General features: G+C 32.4%; 2 protein-coding genes across 2 annotated transcripts; both read right to left on the reverse strand.

The window, feature by feature from the left end:
- Positions 1 to 815: 815 nt before the first annotated feature.
- LOC137814077 (oligopeptide transporter 5) lies at positions 816 to 4,011 on the reverse strand. The gene is made up of 2 exons (XM_068616627.2): positions 3,757 to 4,011; positions 816 to 3,385 (listed from the first exon to the last, which is right to left on the reverse strand). Exons 1-2 carry the CDS (start codon positions 3,847 to 3,849, stop codon positions 1,139 to 1,141), a joined length of 2,340 nt encoding a protein of 779 aa, XP_068472728.1. The 5' UTR covers positions 3,850 to 4,011; the 3' UTR covers positions 816 to 1,138.
- Positions 4,012 to 9,487: 5,476 nt separating this feature from the next.
- On the reverse strand, positions 9,488 to 12,600 carry ADSS (adenylosuccinate synthase). The gene is made up of 4 exons (XM_068616629.1): positions 12,167 to 12,600; positions 10,786 to 11,478; positions 10,251 to 10,562; positions 9,488 to 10,042 (listed from the first exon to the last, which is right to left on the reverse strand). The coding sequence occupies exons 1-4, from the start codon at positions 12,446 to 12,448 to the stop codon at positions 9,872 to 9,874; spliced, it is 1,458 nt and encodes a 485-aa protein (XP_068472730.1). The 5' UTR covers positions 12,449 to 12,600; the 3' UTR covers positions 9,488 to 9,871.
- Positions 12,601 to 13,066: the final 466 nt, after the last annotated feature.

A 13,066-nucleotide genomic window follows, 5' to 3' on the forward strand; every position in this document is an offset into this window, starting at 1 on the left:
GTAACATATGTATTTGCCTCCTTTTCACAACTTAATAATAAACATGACTTCCTTTCTTGCTTATCAATTTGTTGTATTGAACCTCAATATGACAATGAAAGGTTAAATGCTACCCTACAAAACATAAACATCATTCCTATCATAATAGAATTTATCACTTTTTGGAACATGTAATTCGAAAATAAAAATATTATTTCTAACAAAATTACATAATCCGAAAGTCAAACATACTTCTGAATTAGCCTAGAAGTGAAAAAATTTATTTTGAATTGTGAAATCTTAAATGTATATATTTTCACTTCCAAAACAGTTAATCTTGAAGTACTTTTGGCTTTTAGATTACTTATTCAAAAATTTATATTTTTACAATTCTATTAAAGTTTGTCTAAATCTAATCCATTTTAGAAGCAAACTTTATGAGCATCTCTTTCGATGGCACAATTAATTGTGTTGGTTAACATGGCTTTCAACCTGATAAGAAAAGTTCAATAAAGCATTATTGATGTTGTTCTTTAATCAGACAACTACCCTCCCCTTTATCTTAACCAAGGTTTAAAAAAACGATCAACTAGGTGATTTTGTGTTTGAAATGTGGTTGCATTTATATGCGATTTCTCACTGCGTTAAAAATAGTAACAAAATTGCAAACACATTTATCCATTTTTTCTTATAAAATTGAAAGATCATCAAACAAACTGCAATGCATTGTCTAATAATAATATCCTGAATCAAATTTCTGGAGAAGCCCAAAGTATAACTGATGATGGATAACAACATAAGTAGTCATTCTTACTAATCACTACATATTTGTCTTCATCACAAAACTCTAAAATCAATACTTTTAGTTTCCACTTGCCTCCTGTGGCATGCAAGAATGAAATATGATACACTGATAGCTTTAATACAAAGAAATCAAAGTAAAACACAATCTTAGTTCGTTTAAAAAATCTTTCTTGCTTGTTCTGCTCTCAAGTTCAATATCTTTTTTCGATATTCTATTATACTTTACAATCAGCAGAGCTAGAATGTGAATATTTAGACTTCAAGTACATTTAATGTCCAATATCATACCTTGAACTCACCCAAAAAAATATCATATTCACTAGGAAATATGGGTGATTGCATACAAATATGGAAATCAAAGAAGAGGGCATCCCTCGGCAAATACACCTGGAGCTGTAGGGCATTTGGCCAAAGGGCAGTGGTCTGCATCAAGACCCCACCAGGATGGACCAAAAATACCATTAGATTGAAGGGTAAAATAAAGGATCATACTCATGAAAGCAACTCCAGTGTCTAAAGCAGCTGAAAGGATGTAAGTATGCCGGACCCACCATGCCTTAAACTTTCTATATACATAGAAATTGAAGAAGATTCCAACAGTTCCCCATGTAATATAATTCACTGATCTGGCTGGTGGAATGTTGCATGCACCTGCAGCGATAATGGGAATGTTGATGAGTTGAATCCACTTGTGGTTGGGGAATTTACAAGAAAGCAACCACACTGGAATGGGAGCAAGTAGACCAATGAGGAAAAACCAATTCATCCCAGGGTAAACACCATCCTTGGCAAACATTCTCTGTGGTCCTACAACTCCCCATATAATTGAAGCATTATAGAACACATCGTCACCTGGGCATGTCCATGGACTACCCTTTGGCAACAATGCTTCATCACAAATGTTTTCAATAGACGTGAGAAGCCACCAAGATGTGGCAAAGTAGACAGATGAAGCAACAACTGTGCCTACAAGCTGTGCAATGAACATAGACTTAGGAGGAATTTTCATGTAGTGGCCTAATTTGAAGTCACTGAGAAACGCCAGTGCCTGTAGCATGCTGTCATGTCCATAAACCTTGAAGGCTACATTAGCAAGGGGCTTTCCTGGGTAAATGTATCCAATTATTAACTCTGAAATCACGTTGAGTCCTATTTTTATATTTGTTGTAGCTTGAATAATCCCAATTGGTAAGGTGAAGACTAATGCAATTGTTAGAGAAAGTAAAATTCCCCACCATGGCAGTTGGAGTTGCTTCCCAAAGCATTCACAAGCAACCAAGGCCACAACAACCATAAGGATCAATATGGTGACAAACCACCATTCAGGGACTTGTTCGTAGTTTCTCTTCATAATTCTTGTATGGACATCTCCAAGTTGTTCTTTTGGTGCTCTTGTTGTCTTCCTCCACGTCTGAAGAATCATATCTCCATGGAAGAGGACAACGTGGGAAATAGTGGCAGTCAAAGTTGCAAAGCTTAATCCATACTCAAATGCAAATGTGATACTAAGATAGATCTTGCTGTAATTGTTATAACTATCCAAATCAATGTCAAAAGTTCTGGGATTTAGAACCCGGGTAACATTATATGTTACACCAGTTGAGTCAAACGTGTGAGAACTAATGAGGGGGAACCTTTTGGCATCATATAAATTGCTCCAATAGGCAAGGGGAATCAGAACATAGATATCCAGCATAAATCCTATTAACATGTTGATGATGGCAAAGCCAGGTACAGCTAAAGGACTACCTAAGAAGGCTGCAACAGTGTTCCAATCGAGGCCAAATGAGCCGATGCCAATTTCATTCATGCCTGAACCAATTTGTTGGGCTGTGATGGAATCATTCCAAATCAAGCAAACAAAGGAGATGGTTGATATTGCTTGGAAAAGGTACCCTGGAAGAGTGTAATAGGCAAAGCTCGCTACAAAGACTAGGAAAAAGAATTGCATCCTAGTGTATCCTCCTTTAGGTCTTTTTTCTTTTTCATGAAATGCCTTGAATAGAGACACCTGCACAAGGTTTTCAGGCCACCACATAAAAGGGGAGTCAACTAGGAATCTTCTAAAAATCCCAGCCCATCCATACCCAAGCATTTGGGTTGACAGTACTAACAAATAAGCTGCTACTGGATGAATGCTCCTGTGATAGAAAGCCTTAACAATTGTGATGACGTCGACTGCATCAACACCACTAGATCCAGATGTAGCAAAGATGGTGATAAGCACATGCTCCTTCAAAGTGAATGGCCCCGGATTCATTGAAAATGACCATTTCGTGAATGGCACTCGGATTGGTTTAGTTGGAAGAGTTGCAGCCATCAGTTTGCCAAGAGGGAGTGTAGCAATCTGTGCTGAGACTGAAGAGATTTTTAAAGGGTTGGTTCTGTAGCCCAAAAATTGGTTCACAAAGGCAAGAAACACACATGATGCCAACCCCAGAACCCATGTCCTAAATGTTAATGCTGGCTGAGTAGGGTCATCAGTGATTGGAACTGTTAGCCTCACTTGCTCTATGGGAGAATCATCAAATTCCAATTCATATTTCTCAGCATCCTCTGTCACCCTCTCTTGAGACACTCCTATGCTTGATTCCCCAGTTTCCTTACCCAAAAACAAAACAAATCAAACAACAAATCCCATAAACCACTCTTCCCTACCTACGATCTTTAGCACTCTTAACCCCTTCAACACTTGCAAATTGCAATTAGATGGCATACAACTGCTTCTAAATCCGTTATTTACATGCAATATCTGCCAAGTGTTCCACAACATTTACATAAAGAGGACAAGTAAGAAAAAATATTCAATCTATGAATCATTTCAGGTTCTAAATAATTCCAAACATAAGCTTTTTATCCCACTTTTTATGACAGAGGATTCAATTAGGATAACATAATTCAAAAACATGTGGCGAAGATGGATGTGATGCTTTCTTACCACTGACTATAGGAGAGAGAGATTAAAGTAGATACCTTTTCCAAATAAAGCAGATGGGTGGTAACAGAAATGAATTGCTGCGAAGATGGTGGATGTGATGCTTTCTTACCACTGACTCCACTCTCCATTGATACTGTATATGAATTGCAGATATAAAACTGACACAGAAAATGAAAACTTCAGTACAATACAACATGTGTTTAAATCTTGGAAATGGATCTGACCATTTCATTTTGCACACTGTTTTGTGAGAAATTCATTTGACACGTAGTTCTTGTTTGAACCTGTACGGCAGGTCAACGTCCACAATATTTCTATATATAAGATGGCGTTTAACCAATCTTTTTCCCAACTAATAATTCTCTGGATAGCATATTATAGATGTTTTTTACACCTAAACAACCACTTAAGAATATGTTTTTAAGATAATAAGGTAGCTACAAAAAAAATAAAAATTTACAATTATAAAAAGAACAAAATAGTAGAGAATCTCAATTAATTATATAAATTTGTAAGAATCTGAAGATTCATTAATTCCATTCTATACACTGTAAGAAAGATGGCACATTTACGCAAGGAACCAAATTCCAAACTTATGGGAACATTCGAAAAAGTATATTGTTGTCAGATATTTTGTACTCAATTGAAAATGATGGAATTTATTTATTTTTCAATTATTTGTTTGATAAATTTTATATGAATAATTAGTATTAATATTTAACGTTTTGTTTGAATACAAGTAATTAAGTTTAACAATTCAATATAAATTAATATTAAATATTGTAATAATTTAAAATGAATTTTTAAATATGAATTAATACCAAATATTTTTATTTAATTTCATTTTTAAATAAAAATTAGTTTTTTTAATAATGATTTATACAAAAAAAATCATTGGAAATGAAATTTTAAATTTTTTTTAATTTAAATAACTAATTACTACTCAAGAAATAAAATTTAAATTAACAAATTTATTGATTTATTTATATAATTTACGAAATAATATATAGATAGAAATATATCTCGTTTATATATTTAGCTTAAAAATTATATTGAAATAAAATTAATTAAAATATTCATTTTATTAATGAAACTGTTAATATTTTACAGCTATTTTATATTTTGATTATTTAACTAGAAATATTATTTTAATTTTAATGGATAGTTTAATAAGTAAATGCGATTAATTTTATGTGCCTACTAATATGATGAGCAAAATAAAAAATTTATTTTCAAGTTTTTGGAAAATATAAAATTTTATATAATTAAATTCTGCGGATTAAAAATAATCAATATTTAATTGTGATAAAGTTATTGTGTATTTGATATCGGAAAGTTAGGTGGGTAATATAAATTAATTATTTAATTTATTTTACACATATATATATATATATAACTTAGAGTTTTGAATAATAATAGTACTTATGTTTTGTCCGTATTTTGATAAAAAAAATTAATATTATTAAATATAATATTAGAAACGCTCAATATTATCAATTAACATGAAAGAGAAGGTGGAAAAATTAAAATTAAAATGTAGAAGAGAACATTTATATAAATAATAATGAAAGGTGAAAAAACAGTTTTATTGATGACTCTTCCAAAAAAAAAATATTCATAACACAAGTAACTATCCACTTCACACTTTTAAAGGTGTATTTTTAAGGTATCTAAATATTGAAATTTAATATCTGTGGTGATTTTGTAATACTTGAAGATTGACATAAACAAGTTATAGGACATAATTTAGATGAAGTCAATTGTTTATTTCTATTTGTTGTGCATGTTCATTTTGGTTTGAGTTTAGTAAGTTACGGAGAATATGTTTGTATTTTTACATTTATGTCCTTTAATATGGCAATAAATTGAATGGTGTAGATTGCACCAAAATATGAAGACACATTTACTAAAACAATGACAATGTGTCATTTGTTGCAGGATTTCACACGCATTATCAATAACCTTAATTGACTCAAAAATTATGTTGTCATGGCTCAAACAATAACTATGTGTGTCTTGGAGCAAACTCATTATCATACAGGGGTGTAAAGTATTGGTTAAAAATGTGAATTGTGAAAAGTGACATATGTTGAACATGTGGATTAAGACAAGTTTCATGAACCAGATGTAGTAAATGAGGCTTTAAAACAAACAAAATTGGTTTTTCGAGGTGTGAGTAATCACTGTCTGTAAGGACTTATCCGCGGTGTGTTGCACAAGTCCCCCAGGATACATTGGGTTCTTACTCTTGATAGAGTAAGAACCCAATGTACTCAGAAAAATAAATATAATAAATTAAAATAATGAATGAAGAGAGAGAGAAAGAGAAAATTGTGAATAAGTGGGAGGAAGAAGAAATGTTGCAACGTTGAGTTGCTGAATATGAAAGGTAGAGAAGGTGTGTTCTTGAGCATTCCCGTGCCTCTTATTTATAGGCAAGGTGAGAAGTTCAACAACCCACTAGAACAGGAGAGTGCGGTTCAGGTGGAGGTGACGCCGGAGACATGCCGCTAAAGGTGGGAGTCAACCTAAAGAGGGGGAAGACGTGCAACGAACGTGGAAGACCCAATCTTGCAAACGAACCAAAGAGAACCCTATCTCGCAACGGTAAAGGATTTTGTGGATATTTCGTAGAGTTGTTGCATTTTCACAACCTCTTCCACAACCTCCCTTCCACTACCCCCGAGAATCTCTGCAACGGTAACATCTTCCACTACCTCCGAAAAATCTGCACATACTCTGTTTTTTATGTTTTCTATTTTGTAATATCATAGATCTGTTTTGCAACACCAGACATGTGGATTAAGATGAGTTCCACATGTCAAACATGTAAAGTGACACATGTTGGATATGTGAAGTGAGATCGGTATCATGTATCAGACATGAAGATTGAGATGAGTGACTTGTGTCAAATATGTGATTTTAGACAAATACCACTTTTTAGACATGTGCTTTAAGGTCAGTTTTACATGTTAGACAAACATATTCAAACTATTGTCACATGTCAGGCATGCAAATTGAGGTAAGTGTCAGATATCAGACATACAAATTGAAGTGAATGTCATGTGTCAAATGTGTCTTTAGGGTTTAGGGTTTAATGTAACCTTGTTGACAGAGTCATGTCCTATGTGACATCAACAAAAATTGATCCAAGTATCATCTCAAAGATTAGATGATTGTCCTGTCATGCACGATGCATGACATATTGTGCAACAATCAAATATGTGCAAAGATCTCTAACCCCACTCCTAAAATCTTATTTGTTGGACAACATTATGAAGATTAAATCTTTATCACTATAATAATTTGATTTGTACTACAATGCAAAATTATAATTAAACAAATGCATGAGATTTTTTTATTCAAATTAGGTTCAAACTAACTTAACTTCCATATAAATTAACACATTGTAGTTTCTATTCATGCATCGTACATCTTGATGCAAATCGTCCTTTGTTACAATACACACATCAACAAGCTATGAGTAAACTAATTATGAGACTAAGACACCATCTCCAACCTAAAACCTTAAGTTAATATGTTTGTGGTTGTTCTTTCTTATATATTGTTCATATTTTTCATTTATACTCAATGTGAGACTCACAATCCTAGCAAGTTTGATAATTATGTTTGAGGTGCAATCGTTAGTGATAGTCCTCCTATTTTTAACAAAGAAAAATGGTGCAGCAACTCACATCCACATTAACTAACATATTCTATAAAGTTATACAAATGTTAAATTACACTAACTAACTCAAAAGAAGTAATAAAAATAAAATATCGATAAAAAATTAAGTTTACAATGATAAAGTCGTTCACGAATCCGCTCACCTAAAAATTAATTATGAGGTAGCACATATCTTTTGTCTTGTTCAAACATCAAACTTTAAAGAATTTTTGTTCCCTAAAAAATATATTAGAGCAAAATTGAAGTATTTACACATATAAAAAAATTTAGTCAATACTTAGAATGGATCTCATTATTTTTTTTATTTAAATGACTTTTGCTCCTATCACCAACCAAGAGATGAGAAAAGTTATTACTATATACTATATTAAGTATATGTTAATATTAACTTTAATATTAATAAAAAATAATAAAAATATAACAATGAATAATATAAAAATATTAATAATAATATGATATATCACACATGGTTCCAGATTTATTTATTTTCTATCTTATCCATTTTATTTTATTTATATTTATATTATATCCAAATTTCAAGTTTTAATTAAGAGTTGCTTTAATTTGTCTTATATAATTTATATTCACTTTTAATTATTTAAAACTTTAATCATAAATTACAAAGTTTACTTCGATCATTATTAATAATAATTTCTAATATTATCATTAATAATTTATAAAAATATTTTTGTACCAAAAACAAATTTAACTTTAATATTAAATTAATAATTGATATCAATTATCATTGCAAATTGTTTCTTATAGTAAATGTTTATGTAAATCATTAATAATAATGATAATAATAATTTTTATTAAAGTTAAATTTAATAGCATTTAAAGTCAATTTGTTTAAAATTTATTCAATAAATTTTATTTATTAATAGTAATTAATAATACTTTGATAAATAGTTATTGGAGATTTGGGGAAAAAATGTCGGCATTCAACACCCACATAAAGTGTAGCTAGCGCTTACCACCCTTTCATTCGTAAAGAAAATAAAAATTCCACCATAGATAAGTATAATTTATCTTAAAGGACAACAGTGTAATTTTACTTTAATTTTATACCCTCCAATAATTTTCTTTCTCATTTTTTCTATTATTTAGGATATATTCCGAACTCCCACTCAAACCAATTTTTAATATTAAAGGTAGATTTTGATTTCAATTTAAATACCCAAACTATTTTTTAATTTTATTAAATAATGTATCAATATGTTTTACACTTTTATTTAGATATAGGTGGAAGCAAAATTAATTTCAAACTCTAATTAATTTAAATCTACAATAAAAAGAATTCAACTCCATTTAAATTTAACTCAACTTAATTTTTTCATCTAAAATTCAAACAAATACTTAATCTTATATTCTTTGTACTCCATAGGGAATAGATTCCTTTTTATTTTCAATTATCTTTTCCAAAATATTATGATATTAAACTTTTCATTCGACTTGACATATTATACTTTGAAGGAGACTAGAAGAGTCCGAGCATCTCATTCTTTTATATTATTTTATTCTGACTTTTTAATTAAATAAATTTTATTTTTTAAAAACTTCTATATATCAACTGTATTTCTAAAAAACATTACTTTTACGATACAAAATTATACCGTGAATAACAAGTTACTCATAAAAAAAAAGACAACTCGTTTATTTATGACCGTGCAATAGCCAAAACAGCGAGCGTCTAACTACTCCTTCGCATTACACCTAAGTGTATGTTTTAATAAACCTTTTCATACAGAATAGAAAACAAATAAATTAATGAGTTTTTGTAAATTAAAATTGATTTATTTATTGGATATAAAAATTAATTTATATATAAATACATATATTGAAAATAAGCTTTCAAAACAATTGTAGTAAGATAACTTTTACGGATAAAAATATTTTCCTCTATTGTATACCCTTGTAGAAAAATGTATTCAATTAGACATCAAGCGTGTGATGTCCAATCATTTATTATTATTCAGTTTTTGCTAAAAAATCGTATTACTTTTCATTCAAAAAAATGCAAAGTCGCAATTGAAAATGTAAGCAAAACAAGCAGCAAGAGATGAAGGCACACAGAAATCTGAACCCCTAAAAACCAAGATGAAATTTTGTTGATAGTTACTTGAAAGCAAAGCCTTTGGGTCGCTGTAAGTACAACATTATTTTCTACTACATGAGTAACACAATAAGGGGACACATGTTATCACCATACATCTAATTCATACTCATCATTGATGACAAGTATTGCAAAATTAGACGGTGAAGTACCCTGAATCAAATTTCTATATGAACCCAAAATGCCATTCACAACGGCTAGCAGCATATTACATCATGTAGGTGATCCTCACTCGTCACCGCAAATGTGTTTTCAACCCTAAACTATGAGAATGTTAGAGGGAATAAGCACCTCCACCGCAAAAAAAGCCTCAACTTACTACAGAGGCATGCAAATTCAACATGAAAAATCATTTGTATATGAGGGCATCACGTCCAGGTCCAACACCAATGTAGTGGATAGGGACCCCCACAAGTTCTTCTACCCTTTCCACGTATTGCCGTGCAGCTTTTGGAAGGTCAGAGTAGTTTCTTATGGAAGAAATATCAGACTTCCATCCTGGAAGTACTTCATATTCCACCTAGAACATAAAACACAAACAAACATAAGAGAATGTAAAACAAAATTCCTAAGCAATTAGACCTTTACCTTCCTTGAAAAACTGTTCCTTCAAGTGCTGATTTATGTTAGAATATATCAAATCAAAGCATTTAGTTGGTGATCCATAAGGAGCAGAATTAAAGAGGTGGAAGAATAATGGAGTGGAGGGAAAGATGAAAAAAAGTTACCTTCAATTGCTCAAGAAGACGGAGGTCAGAAGGAAAAGATTTGACAAGGGTGCCATCAGCAAGTTTGTAAGAGACACCCAACTGAATTTCTTCAAGATCTGATAAAACATCCAGCTTGGTAAGATTCAACGATGAAAAACCATTTATCTGACATGAAAATCTCAAGGCAGCTACATCAAGCCAACCACACCGCCGAGGACGGCCAGTAGTTGTGCCAAACTCCTGCCCAGCAAATCTGAGGAGATCACCCCCTGAACCCAGAATTTCAGTAGGAAAAGGTCCAGAACCAACTCTTGTAGTGTATGCTTTCACCTGCACAGCCAAAATAAAACTAATAAACCATTCTGCCTGTATAAGCTTAATTTGGAGACATTATATTCTTTAACACAAAAAAACAGAAACAAGTTTGGTAGTAAGGAACCATTACTTATAAGAAGAAAAGGAAAAATACAAAAAAGACAATTTCGACAAAATAAAAAAATATCACCATCAACTCCAATAAATAAACAATAAAAACAGATAAATATCCACATACCACTCCAATTAAATCACCAATAACCCTTGGAGCAATACCAAGACCAGTGCATATCCCGCCTGCTGATGGGCTAGAAGATGTAACAAAAGGATAAGTTCCAAAATCAATGTCCAACATTGTTGCTTGTCCTCCTTCAACCAAGATCTTCCTCTTCTGTGTTATCGCCTCATTCATGACATGTACAGTATCAGCAATAAATGGTTCCAACCTCTCAGCATATCTCTTGTATTTTTCAACTTCTTCCCTTAGCACGTCTGGACCGTAGTTAAAATCTTTGAACCTCAATGCTGCATCTGACAATATAAGATCAAGCTTCTGGGGAAAAGTATCCATGTGCCTCAAATCGCCCACTCGGATGCCATTGCGGTTAACCTTGCTGGAGTAGCAGGGTCCAATGCCTCTCTTGGTGGTGCCAATGAAAGATTTAGCAAGCTCGGCTTCTCTAAGCCCATCCACTAATTGGTGGAAATCAAACAACAGGTGAGCACGATCAGATATCAATATCCTTCCCTGGCAAGAAACCCCGCTAGACTCAAGACCATCAATCTCTTTAAACAACCCCGGCACGTGCACTACAACCCCATTCCCAATAACACACAGAGTATCCTCGTTGAGAATACCAGAAGGAACAAGATGAAGTGCAAACTTTTTCCCTTCTGCATTGTAGATAGTATGCCCAGCATTAGCTCCACCCTGAGAAATACATTAATTACCAAAAATTATCAGTGCAAAGCAACAACTAAAAAAACAAACCAACACCAAACAAAGCCAAACTCAATACACCAAAATAATCCCTAAAATTAATAGTATCGCAATCTAAATTACCAGACATCAATCATTTTAAGAGAAAAACAGATTCTCTAGGTTAAAATTTAATTGAAGCTACAAAACCATATATAATACTCATTAAACAAGAAACCAGACTAAAGAAAATTTATAATTTAAAATAAATTTCAACCACTAGTAGAAAGGATGTTCAAAAGAGTGTATTAGACAGTATATTATTAAACATTTCTCTCTTGAATTCTTACTTTTTGTAATTTCAGGGACTCAAAAGTCAAAAACCACTGTCCCTTGGTAACAACGAAGAACTAAAATAAACATTATTTGATAATTTCAGAAACGAAAATGACATCACTGCAGATTCAGGCACAAATTGACGGCACACCTAATTCAAAAATCAACTTAGTGTAGTTCTTATAATAAATTATTGCAAAAAAAAAGAATGAATCAAAACATCAAAAACCTTAAACAAAAGGCACTGCTAAACAGACAAATGAACCCTAACACAACACTTCCACCACAACCCACTAATTACATCGAGTTTCCCTAACAACCACGATTCGCAACTAGGGGAAAAGAAAAGAACTTGCACAAGTACCTGGCAGCGAGCAACGATTTCGAAGTGTTGGGCCAAGACGTCAACGAGCTTCCCCTTGCCCTCGTCACCCCACTGGCAACCTAGAACGCCGGAGACCTGGCTCAGCGAGCCGATGCGGGCGGCGGAAGTGTCGGCGGCGGCGAGCTTTGTAGGAGGAGGCGCGATGGGCTTGGCAGAGCATACGACAACGTTTCGAGAGGGGTGAAAGCGGCGGAATGAAAAGGGGCGGTGAGGGTTGCATATCGCGTGAGAATCAAACGTGCGAGATGAGATGCTGTTCATTGTGAACACACACGAAAGATAATACACACAGAACAATGTGAGAGAGAGAGTTAAAAACAAACAGAAAAGGGCACAAAAAAGGTGTGTTGTTGACAATGTTGCGTTTTGATAGTTGATACTTCAGACCATTATTGGATTCTGTAGCGTTTAGTGCGAGCTAGATATATATGATAGAATATATGAGGATTAAAGTAATTCAGAGTGTACTTCCCCTAAAATTAATAAAAATAGATTTTTTTGGATTATTTGAATAAAGATTAAAATAGTTAGAAAGACAAAAAACAATATAATTGATTATTAAGTATTTGTAATTTAGTATATAAGATAAAATAATTCAATTATAACAAATTATAGTTATTATATATATACGTATGTATAAATGATTTTCCACTTTAACTGTTTTAAATAATATTTTATTTTATTTGTCGTTACTTAATCGAGAGTGGAGAGTTTAAACTGCTCTATTAAATTAAAAATTAATTAAAAGTTAAAGATATTTGTTGTTAAATGAGATGTTTTAAATTAATTTTCTTTTCTATTAAATAAAATATTAAAGATATTTGTTGTGTAGTCCTCCTTGAGGTAGGTTTTCTTTTGCACACATAGTCTCGCTCTCTA

Source organism: Phaseolus vulgaris, chromosome 1 (genome assembly GCF_051622355.1).
Source record: "Phaseolus vulgaris cultivar YP4 chromosome 1, ASM5162235v1, whole genome shotgun sequence".
Lineage (NCBI taxonomy): Eukaryota > Viridiplantae > Streptophyta > Magnoliopsida > Fabales > Fabaceae > Phaseolus > Phaseolus vulgaris.

What these genes read in the sequence shown, in the direction of transcription:
- ADSS (XM_068616629.1), bottom strand. Translation starts at nt 12,448, where the DNA reads ATGAACAGCATCTCATCTCGCACGTTTGATTCTCACGCGATATGCAAC. An exon ending in AAATCGTTGCTCGCTGCCAG is followed by an intron (nt 11,479 to 12,166) that starts GTACTTGTGCAA and finishes TGTATTTCTCAG; the next exon opens with GGTGGAGCTAATGCTGGGCA. An exon ending in GTCTTCTTGAGCAATTGAAG is followed by an intron (nt 10,043 to 10,250) that starts GTAACTTTTTTT and finishes TTTATGTTCTAG; the next exon opens with GTGGAATATGAAGTACTTCC.
- LOC137814077 (XM_068616627.2), bottom strand. Translation starts at nt 3,849, where the DNA reads ATGGAGAGTGGAGTCAGTGGTAAGAAAGCATCACATCCACCATCTTCG. An exon ending in ATCTGCTTTATTTGGAAAAG is followed by an intron (nt 3,386 to 3,756) that starts GTATCTACTTTA and finishes TTTTTGGGTAAG; the next exon opens with GAAACTGGGGAATCAAGCAT.